General features: G+C 37.5%; 1 protein-coding gene and 1 long non-coding RNA gene across 2 annotated transcripts; one reads left to right on the forward strand and one right to left on the reverse strand.

The window, feature by feature from the left end:
• Positions 1–2,029: 2,029 nt before the first annotated feature.
• Positions 2,030–2,861, forward strand: LOC109244187 (defensin-like protein 1). Its single transcript, XM_019411242.1, has 2 exons — positions 2,030–2,156; positions 2,392–2,861. Exons 1-2 carry the CDS (start codon positions 2,084–2,086, stop codon positions 2,568–2,570), a joined length of 252 nt encoding a protein of 83 aa, XP_019266787.1. The 5' UTR covers positions 2,030–2,083; the 3' UTR covers positions 2,571–2,861.
• Positions 2,862–8,335: 5,474 nt separating this feature from the next.
• Positions 8,336–10,149, reverse strand: LOC109244188. The gene is made up of 3 exons (XR_002070676.1): positions 9,894–10,149; positions 8,840–8,893; positions 8,336–8,617 (listed from the first exon to the last, which is right to left on the reverse strand). It is a non-coding gene; the product is annotated as an uncharacterized LOC109244188 (long non-coding RNA).
• Between the last annotated feature and the right edge of the window lie 7,420 nt (positions 10,150–17,569).

A 17,569-nucleotide genomic window follows, 5' to 3' on the forward strand; every position in this document is an offset into this window, starting at 1 on the left:
GTATTGTATGATATTTGTGGATCGGGTTGCGCGTCGCAACAGTGTTAAATGATATGGATCGGGTTGCACGCCGCAACAATGATATTTGTGGATCGGGTTGCACGCCGCAACAATACTAAACGATACGGATCGGGTTGCACGCCGCAACAGTGTTGTTATATATTGGGATCGGGTTGCGCGCCGCAGCAATTACTGATACAAGTGTGTTTATTTTGGATATTAGTTTCTTTGTTCGCTGTAAATTCTAAGCTGCCCTTAGACTGTTACTCTGGATTTACTGTTAATACTGGTATACCCCCCGCAGCATGTTTCCCCCTCCCATCATTACTTGTTTATTCCCTTTTTACTTTCCGCTGTATACTATATAATTGCACAGGTTTAATTGGTAGTCCGGTCATAGCCTCGTCACTACTTCGTCGGGGTTAGGCTAGGCACTTACCAGCACATGGGGTCGGTTGTGCTAATACTTCACTCTGTGCTATTTTGCACAGATCCAGGTTTTGGATAGCAGCAGCAGTAGGGTGGGAGCAGGCCTTCAGTCCAGCGAGACATCGAGGTAGCCCTGCAGGCGTCCGCAGGCCCGACGTCTCCTCTATCCTTTATTTTAGTCTGTTATCTCATTGTATTCGAGACAAACAGTTTATGTTCTCTTTCAGACGATTGTATTTAGTATTCTTAGTAATTCGTGAGTATTGTGACACCAGTCTTGAGTAGAGGCTTTTGTTGAATCTTCCGCATTTCTATTCAGTTTTATATAATATTAAGACTTTCGCTTATTATTTAATTTCGTTGCTTTTGTATTATTGGCGATAATTGTTAAAAAGGGGTTATGTTATTAATGAAAAGTAATTAAATTTGGCTTGCCTAGCTCCCTTTAGTAGGCGCCATCACGACTCCCGAGGGTGGAAAATCCGGGTCGTGACAATACCTTTGCTTTATTTTCAGTTTTCGTTATGTTCGATCTAAAATAAAGTTTTTTTTCGTATTATTTACCATTTTTACTGCAATCCTATTGGATGAACGTACCTACAGGTGTTATATATACTCTATGCTTTACTATTTGAACCTTCTAACTAGGAAAAGAAAAAGAAAAAAAAATATATCATTAATTCTTATTCCCAGTTTGGTTATCATAACTTCTTTGGATAAGGACTACCTTAATTGTTTATGTTATCGTTTGGGTACATCGAAATTTTTGACTTCTTCTAATTAGTTGTAGGATCAAACAATTTAAATATGTTTTACTCCCAAATATCAGCTAGTCCACATGCTCCATTTGGAAAATTTGACTAATCACACTATTATAATTTTTCATCTGATGACAATATTTATAATGTCTCTATTAAGAGGGTATAGTTTAGGCAGTATACCCTGACGCAAGGATTAATGATTTATTTTACGACTCGATCCTCTGACCTAACTCATACGAAGATTACTCTATTAATAAGTAAGCTTTCCTGATATGAACCTTTATCATTCCAAAAGAATAATTTTCTGTTTCCTAATTCACCTTATGAGGGGAGGGACTTGGTCAAATGTGGGAATGTTGTAGATGGTTTATTATGGTTCCACGTGCACTTAGTAGTTTTTTCAGACACTATAAATATATTAAATAATATATAAAATAGTTATAATTATGTGATTGGAACACAATTATTATTATGGTATTAACTTGAGATCACCGTAGAATTCCATCAGCGTGTGGGACAATAATAGATGTAACATACCATGTATAATGAACTAGTTAATTTTATATATTAATTTAAACATGCCTAAAATAACTTTAGTAACAGAAGTTTTGTGCAACAGAATTGCACCCAATGGTTTGAGAGTGCAAACTCAGTTTTGTGCAATGAGGAATGTTAAACTACTCATTTCTTCTTTCAGTAGCCAACTACTTGCGTAAAACAGTTTCATTGATTATTTTGACTAAATCATTAATATTTCATTGGAATTTTTGACTAAACCATTAAAAGAATTGCCTGGCCTTTGCTATAAATACCTATCTTCCCTTAGTAGTGTCCACACACAAATAATTTATGGAAAATAGAAAGTTCATTAATTACATCTAAAGTATAAGAATATGGCAAAGTCACTAGTGAGCTACACAACCTTCCTTGCTCTCCTCTTGTGCTTTCTCCTCATTTCATCCAATGGTTGGTACTTCTTTCATTGTCATTTTATTTATGAGTATTCTTTATGCCTTTGCACACTTTGACCCTACTAGCTCGCTATATAATATGAAATATTTATCGCTAGTCACTACATGTTGGTATCGAGATGAAATTATACATGCATCCGTATCTATTGTTTTTTGAGATATAATTCACATATTCCAATAAATGATCTTCACCAGAAAACAAACTTATGATAAGTTTGTGTTCCTTACAGAGATGCAAGCGGCCGAGGGCAAACTTTGCCGAAGGAAGAGCAAGACATTTTCTGGCTATTGCTTTATTAGTGAACACTGTGACGAAGAATGCAAAGAGAAAGAGGGGGCAAAGAGGGGTATGTGCATTAAGAAGAGCATCTTTAGACGTTATTGCTACTGCTACCACAAGTGCAAATAAGCATCAAATGCTCTCAGAATCCTCGTTTCTTATGTATGCAGTATGATAAATAAACAAATAAAATTGGTGTGGTGTCTTGTGTGTTAAAGAATAAAAATACTACCAATTCACTGGAATTGTAGTAATTGTCAGAAAATAGTACTAAAGTAATGTTTGTATTATCATATTGTACGGTCTTTTTCTTTGGGTCCGTACTGTAATTTTTGCTGTCAAGTGAAATAATCTAAACAATTTCAAGAAATTATTTGTGTTATACTGATTGAGTTGGCTTGGATAGTTGGTTATTCTGATTAATGGTGGCAAAATGGCTAAAATAATATAATTATCCACCCATATTGTTCATTTAAAAATGGTTGGATAATGAACTTTTTAAAAACGGAACTGTATACGGTCTAAATCCGAGAGCACGATTTCGAATGCTCGAAGTAAGAATCGAGCTTGGCCGGGATGCACGCACCTCGAGAAGCAAACGGAGACCCATCAAGATCTGCCTCAAGGACAGTACAATCTCGATGACACTCAAGAAAGAGCGGGAATTTCTTAAGGACGCGTGGTTCAGGACATAAATTAAGGGATAAGATTTGTACGAAATAGTATGAGTCCGTACTATGTTGTTATACAGCTGTACCAATAGAATTCTAAACCATAATTGGAAACGTACCATATTAGGGTATTCCCCTTCTATATAAAGGGGACTCCAATCATTTGTAAAGATTTCTCATTCACTGCAATAGAACATTTTACTCTGCTTCTCTCGTTTACTGTGCTCCACAATTATTCTTCAAGCTTTATTATTTTTACTTTATTGTTCATACTTTATTTGCTCTTAACTCACCTCGAGGCCCCCGAGATAATCGAGCTCGAGGTCCCCGTTTGGTTCATCAATTCTTCTTACTTAAACCTAATATTACTTGTATATTCACTAGTATTGGAATAAATCACATATCTTTAAAACCACAAATCTCCTTTAATAGTCACTCACATTTTTCTAGGTAAACAGTTTGGCGCCCACCGTGGGGCTAAAGATAAAGTGATTATTTTAGTGCTAGTTTTCTGATAACACACGTTATTCTTCACACCTTTTCTTGTCAAAGATTCTTTGATTTCAGGCGGCTAAGATATGTCTAGCTCAGCAAACGCACCCGTGCATGGAAACGATGGCCTCGGATCCCATGGAGAAAACAATGCAACAGCCGCAGGGACCGGTGTGCCACTGCTAAACCCTGGGGTAGCACTAGTGCCGAACCCCGTTGATGTTCGTTCACACATTGTCGTGAACATCGATTTGGACATTGATGTTGAAGGAAGTGTACGCGAAGGGATCAACCTCACGCTCAAAGGACACAGGCTCAAGAAGAAAGAGATGTTAGTCTACAAGTGATTTTTGAGATGGCAAGCACAACAAGTTGCTATCGCCCAGTTGCAGAGTCAGCAAAAGACTCCGAGCGTGGCTGGGCCAGAAACCGCTCATCATGTTGAGCTAACCCCGGAGAGATCAAGCAACAACGGCTCGGGAACTGGCCCCACCATCATGAGAATGCTCGAGGAACTCACGAAGAGGATCGAGTCAAGAGAAAAAAGGATTGAGGACAACGACAAAAAGGTGGAAACATACAACTCGAGGGTCGACCAAATACCGGGAGCACCTTCGATTTTGAAAGGACTGGACTCAAGAAGTTCGTGCAAAAACCATTCCCCCCCCAGAGTGCGGCTCCGAAGCCCATCCCGAAGAAGTTTCGGATGCCGGACATCCCAAAATACAACGGGACCACTGATGCCAACGAGCACATCACCACATATACTTGTGGCATAAGTGGAAATGATTTGGAAGATGATGAGATCGAGTCTGTTTTGCTAAACAAGTTTGGGGAAACTCTGTCTAAGCGTGCCGTTGTTTGGTACCATAACTTACCCCCCGAACTCTATTGATTCGTTTGCCATGTTGGCAGACTTATTTGTAAAGGCATATGCCAGTGCCATAAAAGTCGCAACAAGGAAGTCCTATGTATTCAAAATAAAGCAAAGGGAGAACGAGATGCTGAGGGAATTTGTATCCCGTTTCCATTCAGAACGGATGGAGTTACTGCCTGTCTCCGATGACTGGGCTGTACAAGCCTTCACTCAGGGGCTAAATGAACGGAGTTTGATAGCTTTGAAGCAGCTGAAGCAGTACTTGATCGAGTATCCCGCCGTGACTTGGGCGGATGTGCATAGCCGGTACCAATAAAAAATTAGGGTCGAGGATGACTAGTTGGGAGCCCCCTTGGGCTCAATTTATCCAAGCAGGTTACTAGCAAAGGAGACAGGAAATGTAGATAGGGGGTCAAGGTCGAATAAGGAAAGATATCAGCCATACGTCGAGGATTGAAGGAACATTTCAAGGCGTAACATACCTCAGAACGATCGAAGAGCAGATCGGCAGAGGCACCCCGATTATCGGAGTACAACTTCAGCGTTGATGCCTCGGCTATCGTCTCAGCCATTGGCAAAATTAAAGATACTAGATGGCCCAAGCCTATGCAGATTCTAAGAGGAACCCCAACTTGATGTGCAATTACCATGGTACTCAAGGGCATAGGACCGAGGATTGCAGGCAGCTTAGAGAGGAGGTAGCCCGGTTGTTCAACCAGGGCCATCTTCATGAATTTCTCAGCGACCGAGCCAAGAATCATTTCCGAGAAAGAGATACAAACAGGAAGAATGAACCTGGAGAACCTCAACATGTCATTCACATGATCATCGGTGGAGTCGACGTCCCACAGGGACCTATATTCAAATGTACCAAAGTATCCATCACAAGGGAGAAATGGACTCGGGACTACATGCTCGAGGACACCCTCACATTCAGCGAAGAAGACATCGAGGCCTTGTCTCAGCCTCACTACGATGCTGGTAATTTCTATCCTATTAAATAAAGTTCAAGTTAAACGTTTTCTCGTGGATCCAGGTAGTTCGGCAAATATAATCAGGCTAGGGGTCGTGGAGCAGCTCGGATTGCTCGGTCTAATCATACCAGCATCTCGAGTCTTGAATGGCTTCAACATGGCAAGTGAAATGACGAAGGGGGAAATCATCCTCCCAATCAACGTGGCCGGAACCATACAGGACACCCAAACAGGAAAAAACTCATTCAATTTCTTATCAATAACATTGATTTCTTCGCATGTCCCACTTAGATATGACAGGGATCCCACCGAAGATAACTACCCATCGCCTAAGTGTCGATCCCAGATTTAAACCGGTGAGCAAAAGAGGAGACCTTAGTCCGAGAAAAAGCATGCATTCATCAAACAAGAGGTAACCAAGCATCTCAAGATAGGATTCATTAGGGAAGTAAAATATCCCGAATGGCTAGCTAACAAGTGGTAGTCCCTAAAAAGGGGAATAAACTTAGAATGTGTGTAGACTACAAAGATTTGAACAAAGCATGCCCTAAAGATTCTTTCCCATTGCCCAACATCGATCGTTTGATCGATGCTATGGCCGGCCACGAGATCCTTACTTTTCTCGATGCCTACTCCGGGTACAACCAAATTCAAATGAAACTGGAGGACCAGGAAAAGACTTCATTCATCACGAAGTATGGTACGTATTGTTATAATGTAATGCCCTTCGGGCTAAAAAATGTAGGAGCCACATATCAACGCCTAGTTAATAAGATGTTCGAATATCAAATAGGAAAATCCATGGAAGTTTATATTGATGACATGCTAGTTAAGTCCCTGCGCGTAGAGGACCATGTGACCCCTTTGCAGGTGACGTTTGATATCCTAAGAAAGTACAACCTGAAGCTCAACCACGAGAAATGCGCTTTTAAAGTCAGCTCGGGCAAGTTCTTTGGCTCCATGGTGTCGAACAGGGGTATCGAGATTAACCCCGATAAAATCAAAGCCATCGAGGAAATCACCGTAGTGAACAATGTGAAAGTCGTACAACGGCTGACCAGACGGATAGCTTCCCTAGGCCGATTTATCTCGAGATCATCAGATCGGAGCCATCATTTCTTTTCCCTACTCAAGAAAAAGAACAACTTCGCATGGACTCCGAAGTACCAACAAGCCTTGGAAGAATTAAAACGGCATCTCTCAAGCCCACCTCTGCTCCATGCTTCGAAGGAGGATGAAACACTCTACATGTATTTAGCCGTGTCCGAGGTGGCGGTAAGTGGCGTGTTGGTTCCAGAAGAGCAAGGTACGCAATTTCCTGTCTATTATGTGAGTCGGACCCTAGGAGATGCTGAAACATGGTACCCACATTTGGAAAAGTTAGCTCTTGCATTAATAAGCGCATCTAGGAAATTAAAACCATATTTTCAATGCCATCCAATATGTGTATTGACTACGTACCCACTTTGAAGTGTCTTGCATAAGCCCGAATTATCGGGCAGATTGGCCAAATGGGCCATCGAACTTGGAGGGTATGATATCGAATATCAGCCTCGAACGGCTATCATTTCTCAAATTTTGGCAGACTTCGTGGCCGATTTCGCGCCTGACCTCGTACCCGAAGTAGAAAAGGAACACTTGCTAAAAACGGGTACGCCGTCGGGGGTATGGAACCTCTTCACAGACGGTGCCTCGAATGTGAAAGGATCTGGGCTCGGCATCGTTTTAAAACCGCCCACGGGCAGTGTTGTTTACCTCGAAAAATGTGAGTGACTATTAAAGGTGATTTGTGGTTTTAAAGATATGTGATATATTCAAATACTAGTGAATACACAAGTAATATTAGGTTTAAGTAAGAAGAATTGATGAACCAAACCAGAGTTGTTAGAGCAACGGGGACCTCGAGCTCCAATTTATAGGAATATGGCAAAGTCACTAGTGAGCTACACAGCCTTCCTTGCTCTCCTCTTGTGCTTTCTCCTCATTTCATCCAATGGTTGGTACTTCTTTCATTGTCATTTCATTTGTGAATATTGTATGCGTATATTTTAGTTCCAAAAGATTAGTGTTTTTACAACAAAATAACACAGTAACTTGTCGCAGTAAGGAAACAGGCAACATAGATGGTCGTATTTATAGCATATGAATCTCGATATTGTCAACTAAATTCTTTTTTTGACCTGTTCAAATTAAAGATTAAGTAATTGTCAAGTACATAAGCAAGTACAAAAGAAAAAAAATTGCCCTCCAAGCTATTTATGACAATGAAACAGACTGAGAAAGCTACTTTAGGAACTTGTATGTATCAAGTATCAAGATAGTGACTAAACGATTGGTGGACGAGTTCAACATTAAAAAATTCGTGTACAAAACCCAAAATAAAAACTAAAATGTTTACACAAATCAAATTATTTATAAGGTAATTGCAATTAATTAAATTCCTATGATAAGTAGTACTATATAGTAACCTGATAAAGATAGCAACTAACATGTTTTAATAAGTTATAATTATTTTTATCTGTTCAATATAGGAAGTTTAATTACGCCAAGATACGACGACATTTATTAAATGTCATATTAAGCTTCTTAAATGTCAGTAAAAAATTTACGACATTTATTTTATGATATTTAGGTAAATGTCAGTAAGAAATTTACGACATTTACTTTTAACTTTTAAAAAATGTCAGTAAGAAAATTTATGACATTTATAAAAATGTCGTATTTACATTTACATGACTGTCAAAAACGATTAGTGACATTTTGACAACTTTTTAAAATGTCATATTAAAAATTCCAACATTTAGATTAATCCTCTATTTAGGATAACACTTTACATTCAATTTGTACATCCACAAATTTCAACCTTCAACTAACATGAAATATATGTAAACCAAATGCCTTTTAATATTATAACTAAAGAACAAAGTAGCAATCTAAGAAGTACTCTGCACAAATAGATGATGCCGAATTAAATAATTTGTTCTCAAGTAAAACTCAAATCTGAGTAAATCATAAAAGGCAGTAATTTCAACGTGTAACTACGTCATAATCACTTTAGAAAGAATTCTCTTAACTTCTAGACTAGATCCTGCAACAAAGCTTTTTGAAACCACTTCTCCATGTGTCAACCTTTTCAATGCTAGTAATCCTCCTTCTAAAATGCTGCACAAGAAGTCATGCAGAAAAAAAAATTATAACTATATATTAAAGGAAATTTTTCCTCTTCGATTATAACAAATTAGGATACCAAAAATAACAGATTGGGATTCTAAAAAATAAACATATTGTATAATGGGTATAACAGCACCAATTGAAAAGAGAAAAGAAAGAAAATAAGGCAAAAGAAAAGAGAGGAAAAAGTATTTTATTATTTTTCAAACTTACCCATTTTTTCTTTGTGCCTACTTCACTCATTTCAGTCTTCCTGATTGTGTTAACCTGAGGAGACATTAGATTGGTTACTTTGATAGTTTATAAAATTCAATATTTAGCAAATTATAGAATACAAGATGCAAAAATAACACAAAACCACATAAGATTTTTCATTTTGTATTGAGAAATACTTTATTAAATATAGCTAAGGTAGGTTCAGACAACTTTTCCTCCATCAAATTCTTATAGCTGAGGTAGCTTTTTGAACTTCTATCTCAACTCTTTTTTAAAATCCCTTTGCTCAACCTAAGACTCTTTATATACAAAACAATAAACAAAACTTCGAGCTGCTCCTTTTCTTAGAATTCGAACAAATCTGATGAGTGTCTGGTCCCATAACTTGTGCATATACATTATTGGAAGTACTTCCAGAGACATTTAACTCAGGATACACCTTAGCAAATTAATTATTTTTTTTTTAAAGAACAGTAAAATAATGAAAAGTTATAATTTGTAGTGTTCACTGCGAACACTAGGTTCACTTCTTCAATCACCTATATCATTGCAAAATCAATCTATATAGCAACTTCATTAACTACCAACGTAACTGGTCAAAACCTGCCGCATTTGATAAATTTTTTGTTGTTTCATTCCTCTAGTATGAAGGTTGATTCTCTGTTAATCACTTCACTAGTACTAAATGGATAGGAAACTAGTTCTTTTTCCATGTTTGTCATTAAACTTATATTTGTAATACAATTTGGAATGGACAAAAGAAGAATTTGAGTTGCCTGAAAAATTAACAATTTACTCTATTTTACGTGGTGCTTTGCAAGCACTCACAATACCTCAAAGTAACTACCAGAATATTATCCAATTATTAGAATAGAAAAATTAATCTTGTTCATGACTCTTGTATCCAATTCAATTGAAACTTATAAGTTACCAATATCACTATTTAACTCAAACCATAATAAATTAAAGGTACCCATATCAATTGAGTAATAAGATATACCTTGAATTTAAAATTAACAATGGTTGGCGACAATTATATTGACTAAAATACCTTGAAATCTTATGGCTGAAAATAACTTTTCTTGCGGCACCAAAGCTTCCGCCTAACTCTTCCTTCTCTATTTTGCTCCACAATTTGCAAAACCAACACTTCCCTTAATCCCCCTTCTAATCTTCATGTCTGGTACAAAGTGGATCTCGATATCTTCTCAAATTTGCCAATTCAATTGTTGGTGTATTTAGTTTCTTTCTTTGGGACTTGGTTGCGGCAGAAGTAACGTGAAACCCTTTCTTCCTTTCCCTTTTTTTTGGACTTGGACTTTTTCAAGTCTTTCTAATGGGTTTGGCCCATTATCTTTTTATACCTTTTCTTAATCTTTTTTTTTTAATCTTTTCTTATATTATTATTATTATTATTATTATTATTATTATTATTATTATTATTATTATTATTATTATTATTATTTGGCTAAACACCTATATATCATTATTAAAAAATGTGGAGTATCACACAATCAACTATAACGTCTGTAATTTTAAATAATTAAAATATTAAATATTTTTAAAAAATATTAAAACTACACATTTAATTACCTCTCAAAAAATAAATAATCAATAAACTTTATAAGTAATATACTTTTAAAATAATACTCCTTCACAAAAAGTATAATTTTAGTAAAAAGAATAAAAGTCCAATAATTTTGGGAGATATAAAGTTAAGAAATAAAGAGCAATAGCAAGTAAAGACATAAATTTCGGCTATTCATTTTCAAAAGCAATATTCAAATGATATTTACCTTTACGATGCTCTAACTCAAATAGTAAAAATACAATACTATGACTAGATATTTCTGTTAATCTCAATATATATATATATATATATATATATATATATATATATATATATATATATATATCAATTGTTAAATTATTTTGAGGGTCAATATTACTAATTAGAAATTTAACATATGATTTACGTAGTAACTTCGGAACGCTAAGGATAGGCGTGGTCAAGATGTTCAATTAGACATTTGTGGCGTAAGCCTCACAAAACTAAAACTCACACATGAGCCGTCGCAACAAGTGCCTCGCCCAGGAGTGAGTCATGAACGAGTCCCAAAAAGACTTTTAAGACATTAATCGACAATCACATAGCTCGTCTATTTGGAGGATAAATATCAAAATATTTTATAAATATAATAATATGTATAATATTGTTTTGATTCTAGACAAAGAATAACTTAACAATTAAAAAATATATAAATTTTCAACATTAGATGTTTATGTTCGTAATTATCGACTGATAATATGAGATTCAAAGTAAAACTCTTTTTTTTGTTTACATTTGTATCAAATGTCATAACTTTTACGATATTTTTGTAACGACCCAACTGATCGTTTTGAGCAATTGCGCTCGGTTCGGCAGTTTGAGGTCACGGGCAGCTTCATATTATGTGTATCGACTTGCGCGCGCAGTCCGGGCGTAAAACTGGAAAGCTTTTATGTGAAAATATGAAAAATATAGTAATTCTAGTGTTAAAATTTGGTTTTTTTTGTTGACTTTGGTCAACATTTTTGGTAAACGGACCCGGATCTGTGTTCCGACGATCCCAGGAGGTTCGCGGTAAAATATCTGACTTGGACGTATGCCCGGAATTGAATTCCGAGGTCCCTAACCTTAAAAAACAATTTTTGAACAAAATTATTGTGCTGGTTTTTAAAGGAAATAAATAAATGATTAATGTTTGAACTCATTGGTATTGGGCCAGTATTTTGGTTCCAGAGCATGGTAAAAGTTTGTTATGATATTTAAGTCCTATCTGTGAAATTTGGTGAGAATCAGAATTGATTTGACGTGATTTGGACGCCCGATTGAAAAGTTAGAAAATCATGAGTTTTGAGGTTAAATTCATAGTTTTTTATGATTTGACCGCACGAATAAGTCCTTATGATATTTTTAGACTTGTGTGCATGTTTGGTTTGGAGCCCCGAGGGCTTGGGTGAGTTTCAGATAAGTTTAGGCTATATTGCGCTTGTTTTTGGATGCTTCATCGTCGTTTCTTCAAGAAAAAATGATATCATATTGAGCAAATGAGATCCAAATTCAGTTTTGTTTGAACCATTAGATCCGTATCGAAATTACGGAGCCATAGGAAAAAGAATTATCGAATTTGGACATCGTATGAGGAAGTTATGCTCATTTTCGTGTCGGGAAAATTGCTGGTTTCTAGTGTGTTCGCAAATGCGAACTTTTTCATCGCAATTGCGACGCCCAGTGCGCAAATGCGAACATTTGGTCGCAAATGCGACTTCTGTCAGCCCTGCTTTGTTCGCAATTTGCAAGGGTTCGCAATTGCGAACCTTGGGTCGCAAATGCGACATCTGAGGCCTGTGAAGTGAAATTTTTGACGGGATTTTTACCCATTTTTTATTTTTCTCAAACCCTAAACCTCCATAGGCTATTTTTCAAAGACCCAAACTTCTCCAAATCATTGGGTAAGTGTCTCTAATCAATTTTCAACTATATTTTGTAATTATACCTTAGATTTAACATCAAATTCATGAGAATCTAAAGAAAAATTTGGGGAAAATTGTGAAATCTTTCAAAAATGTAAAATGATGATTTGAATGACCAAATGGTATCGGAATTAGATAATTTTTGTATGGGTGAACTCGTATCAGAATGGGTATTCGGTTTTTGTAAATTTTGTCGGGATCCGATGTAATGACCCGCCTGGTCGTTTTGCCTTTTTGAACCCTGTTCCCTCAAATAAAACTTCTCGCGCTTGCTTTAGCTAATTTATGACTTACGGGGACGGTTGGTTCGGGATTTGGAAGAGTTTTGGGTGAAATATGCCCATGTGATTTCTTAGGATTTTCTTAAAAGACTAAATTTGACTTCGGTCAACATTTTGGGTAAACCGACCCGGACCCGTGATCCGACGGTCCTGGAGGGTCCGTAGGAAAATATGCGACTTGGGCGTATACCCGGAATCGAATTTCGAGGTCCCAATCCCGAGAAATGAATTTTTAAGTAAAATTATTTTCTGAAATAGATTAAGCAAAATTGAAATGAAATTTGATTAGAACGTGTTGATATCGGGCCCGTATTTTGGTTTCGGCGCCCGGTACAGGTCTTATATAAGGTTTAAGTCATTCCCGTAAAATTTGGTTGAAAACTGACGTCGTTTGACGTGATTCGGACTTGAATTGCTAAATTTGATACTTGATGAAGTTTGAAGAAAAGTTCTCTGATTTTTGAGGTTTGATTCATTGCTATTGCGGTTATTTTGGCGATTTGACCGTACGGATAAGTTTGTATGATGTTACTGAGTTAGTACGTGTGTTTGGTTAGGAGTCGCGAGGGCTCATGTGAGTTTCGGGCATGGGTTCAGATTAAATCAACACACCAGTTTTCTGGTGTTTTTGCTGCTGCTGCAGGTTTCGCAATTGCGAGACCTTGATCGCAATTGCGATCTCGCAATTGCGAGAGTAGCATCGCATTTGCGATAAAGCTGGCTGGGAGCTGTGTTCGCATTTGCGACTTTTGCTTCGCATTTGCGACCCCAGCAGGGTCCGCATTTGCGACGCCTCTATCGCAATTGCGATCAGTGCAGAGGGTGACCCAGTTCGCATTTGCGAACATATTCTCGCAATTGCGACTTCGCATTTGCGAACCTGGTGTCGCAAATGCGACATCAGAGACCTGGACACAGCTTTTAATAACGGGACTTAGGCTATTTATTTCATTTTGTCTCTACACTTGAGCGATTTGGGAGCTTTCAAAGGGGGGATTTCAACATAGCATTGTGAGGTAAGTTATTTCTACTTAATGTAAGTTTAATACTCGAGTTTTGGGTAGAATAACACCTAGATTGGAGAAATCAAAGGGGGTTAGAGCTAAACCTAGGGTTTTAATAAAACTTGAATTTAACCACGAAATTTGTTATGGAATTAATTAGAAATCGTATATTAGTGATCCTTAGGTTGTACAGAACAACTTCCTTCGAAAAATTTCGGAATCCGGGCACGTGGGCCCGGGGTCGGATTTTGGGAAACTTGTGTTAATGGTTGGAAAATTGGTTAAATAGCTAGAATTCGATCTTATGAGTCTATATTAACTAGTTCTTACTTCGTTTAATTAGTTTGGGATCGTTCGGCTCCGAATTGAGGGCTTGGACTTGTTCTTGGCATTGGAAGTGAATTTTGAAGCGAGGTGAGTCTCCTTTCTAACCTTGTAAGAGGGAATTGTCCCCATAGGTATAATAATTGAATTAAATGCTAGTATTTGTGGGGGCTACGTACGCACTAGGTGACGAAAGTCCGTGCGTAGGGACTAATATGTTAAGTTCGGGCAGTCTAGGACGCATAAGCATGCTCTACGTGATATTCTTGTGTCTTGATGATAAATTCGGATTCGTATAAACTATTTTGATTAAGATAAATGAAACTAGTAAAGGAACCTTATCCTGTTTGGTCTTTCAAAGGAAAATATTAGGTATTCCTGTGTATAACTACTCCTTAGATATATATTATTGTTTGCTTGTTGATGAGTTTATTTATATTTGACCGCGTCGCATGGGTGATTCGTGAGCGGGGTAATAGATGCATCTATGGTTCGAGCCGTTCGACCCTCGGCAGTGCACAATTTATTTTTATGTTGGATCGGACCGTACGTCCCACGGTGTCACTTGTATATGTTTTCCTTAGTGTTTCTCTGAGGACGGGATTTCATACCTGCTTGAAATATAGGTGACTATCCATGAAAATACTTGGGGAAGAACTGTTATGCCATGATCTTTTTAAATGCTATTTACTTATGCTATCCATGCCATTTATAAATTCTTCTCACATTATTTGACCCTATGAGTATCAAGTCGACCTCTCGTCTCTACTTCTTCGAGATTAGACGGGATGCTCACTGGGTACATATTGTTTATGTACTCATACTACACTTCTGTACTTAATTGTACAGGGTCTGAGGCAGGTACATTTGGCTATCAGTCGGGTGCGCATCTCTGAGCGGATTTCGAGACTTCTACGGTGAGCTGCTCCTCCTCCATGCCGTTCAGCAGCCTGAAGAAGTCTTCCTTTTTGTGCTTTTGCTGTCTATTCCGTTCGGACAGTAGGATAGTGTGACTCTTTTGTATATTCTACTAGTTGCCCATGCTTGTGACACCAGGTCTTGGCACACACACATTAGTTGACTGTATTATTTTGGGGTTGTATAATTTTCATGATTTCTATTCATCGTTTCTGAATTATTCCAATTTAAAGAATTATTTTTAACTACTCGGGGTAGAGGTGACCGAAAGTTAATTGGAATTGTTTTCTCTTGCATAGTTAGATGTATTCAAGTCGTTTTGGTTAGATATGAGCCATCCGGAGGTCTTTTCACCCGAGAAGTGTATTTTAGAGTATCGGTTTGTCGTCTTCGAGGCAAGTATCTTGCCTAACCTTGTGTGGGGGACTTCCCCTTAGGATTTGAGTCTTCTATGCTAATTGTAGTCCGTGCATGCGAGGTGACGAGTGTCGATGCCCCCTTTTTCTCGCGAAATCGGGTTTATGACATTTGGGCGGACAACTCTTTTCCTTTTGGGAATCGGGTTTGCAATTTAGAAGAGTCGCCACCTAATGATTAAGTGCATTAGGACACTAAAAATGAATTTGATTTAGAAAACCAGAGGTTGGGTAAGGGCTTGAAATTATCTCGAGGGGAAAGTGTTATGCGCCCCTCAAGATCCACTAGTGTGGTTCTCGGGCATGCTACAATTGTGACTTTAAATACCAACAACAAGTAATCAAGCAAGCATTGTAAATACTAGGTAACTTTCACATAAAGGTTGCAAATAAAAGAAGTACAAGAGGTTTAAAGAGTACTGAAATTTAGAAGAAGGTAGTTTTATAATTAAAGAAAGATACACAAATAAAGGAGAAGGGGTCAAATAACTGAAGCAAGTAATTCGAAAAAAAAGTGAAAGAAGCGGAAGTTTGGGGATAAACAGTACTGAAAATCAGACAATTAAAAGAGAGATTTTGCATAGTAAGTACAAGTGATTGAAGTAAAAGAAGAAGTTAAAGAAACTGAAAACTAAACAGCTTTAAAATTTTGGAAAAATGAAGTAAACAAGTAAAGAGGGAGGGGGGGTCCTAGGTTTATAAATAACACGGATCACCCCACACAACACCCGGTAACTATTTATACACGTGGTGTTATCGCGTGGTCATTATATCCATGTCTACCCTTGCCCACCCTGTTAAGGTATTAAATCGCATAATGGTCTCGTTACTTATTGCATGCTATTACCCGTCCCAATCCTATCCGCCCCGGAGGTATTAGGGACTACTAGTCCTAAAGGGGAGGGAAAATTGGCTTTTGGAGTTTAAAAAGGACAAAAGTCTAAGGCGACATTCAAAACATACATGACAAGTATGGGGAAGCACATAGCAGACAAGGCTCAAACAAACCTCCTTAAAACATAAAGATCATATAGTTTTAGCATGTCTTTCAGATATTGATTAGGTCTTTAATTAAACTTAAACGTTAAGGTGTGGCTGATTTATCACATATTTTCAGATAAGAAGTCCAAATTTGGCCTGCCCGCTAGTTGTAATTATTAAAGACTGGTGTAGTTAATTAATTACCTAATGGCTTGCCTAGGTGAGACCTATGGGCATGATATCTACCAATGCGAAGTATACTGATTTTAAAGAAAGCAAACATACACTCTGCAGATGTTGAGTATCGAAATTGTTGATTTTTAAAGACTGGTGTAGTTAATTAATTACCTAATGCCTAGGTGAGACCTATGGGCATGATATCTAGCAATGCGAAGTATACTGATTTTAAAGAAAGCAAACATACACTCTGTAGATGTTGAGTATCGAAATTGTTGATTTTAGGCTTTATTCAGATTCAGTTGATTACCCTTATAGACATGCTTTCTAGGCGTGATTGATTTGAAAACATTTATAGAAACGCGAGAGTCCTATAGGCATGGTATCTATAATGCGATTTTGTTATTTTAAACCTATAAATCGTTTGCCTAACGATAGATGCAAAATGCAGAATTTAAAAGATCCTATAGGCAGGTTATCTATACGATGCAAGAATGCAGAAGCCTATAGTCATGGTGTCTATATGAGTGCAGAACCTCAAAGGCATGGTATCTATATATGCATAAGTGCAAAACTATAAGCAGGATTTCTATATGAAATGCATAAGTGCAGAACTATAGACATGATTTCTATATGACATGCATAAGTGCAGAACTATAAGCAGGATTTCTATATGATATGCACAGTTGAAAAGCAGGATGAGATTGCAGGAATAAACACCTAAGAACATGATGTCTACCCACATGCATACATGAGTGACCCTCCCCTTTTCACTATATACCCCCATAAGTTATTACAAATTATTACAACCGAGAATGAATAAAGGAAAGTAAAATTACATCAGAAATTAAAGTACAACCAAGGAGAGCCTAATTTAGACTCCAAGTCTGAAACATGAAATAAACCAACTCCAAAGATCCGATTTCCGAAGCCTTTCTCATTTTTGGGTATGTCAGAGTTCCCAGGAGCTTCATGAACTCCGGGCAGTGCTTACACCCAAATAAATTGCAGAATTGAATTAAAGTGCAGTGTGAAAGGGCCAGCCCTAAGATGTCCAAGTCCAGAGGGAACTCAAGGCCCCAAATCAAGGCTCATGGAGGGGGGGGGGGG

Source organism: Nicotiana attenuata, unplaced genomic scaffold, assembly GCF_001879085.1.
Source record: "Nicotiana attenuata strain UT unplaced genomic scaffold, NIATTr2, whole genome shotgun sequence".
Taxonomy (NCBI): Eukaryota; Viridiplantae; Streptophyta; class Magnoliopsida; order Solanales; family Solanaceae; genus Nicotiana; species Nicotiana attenuata.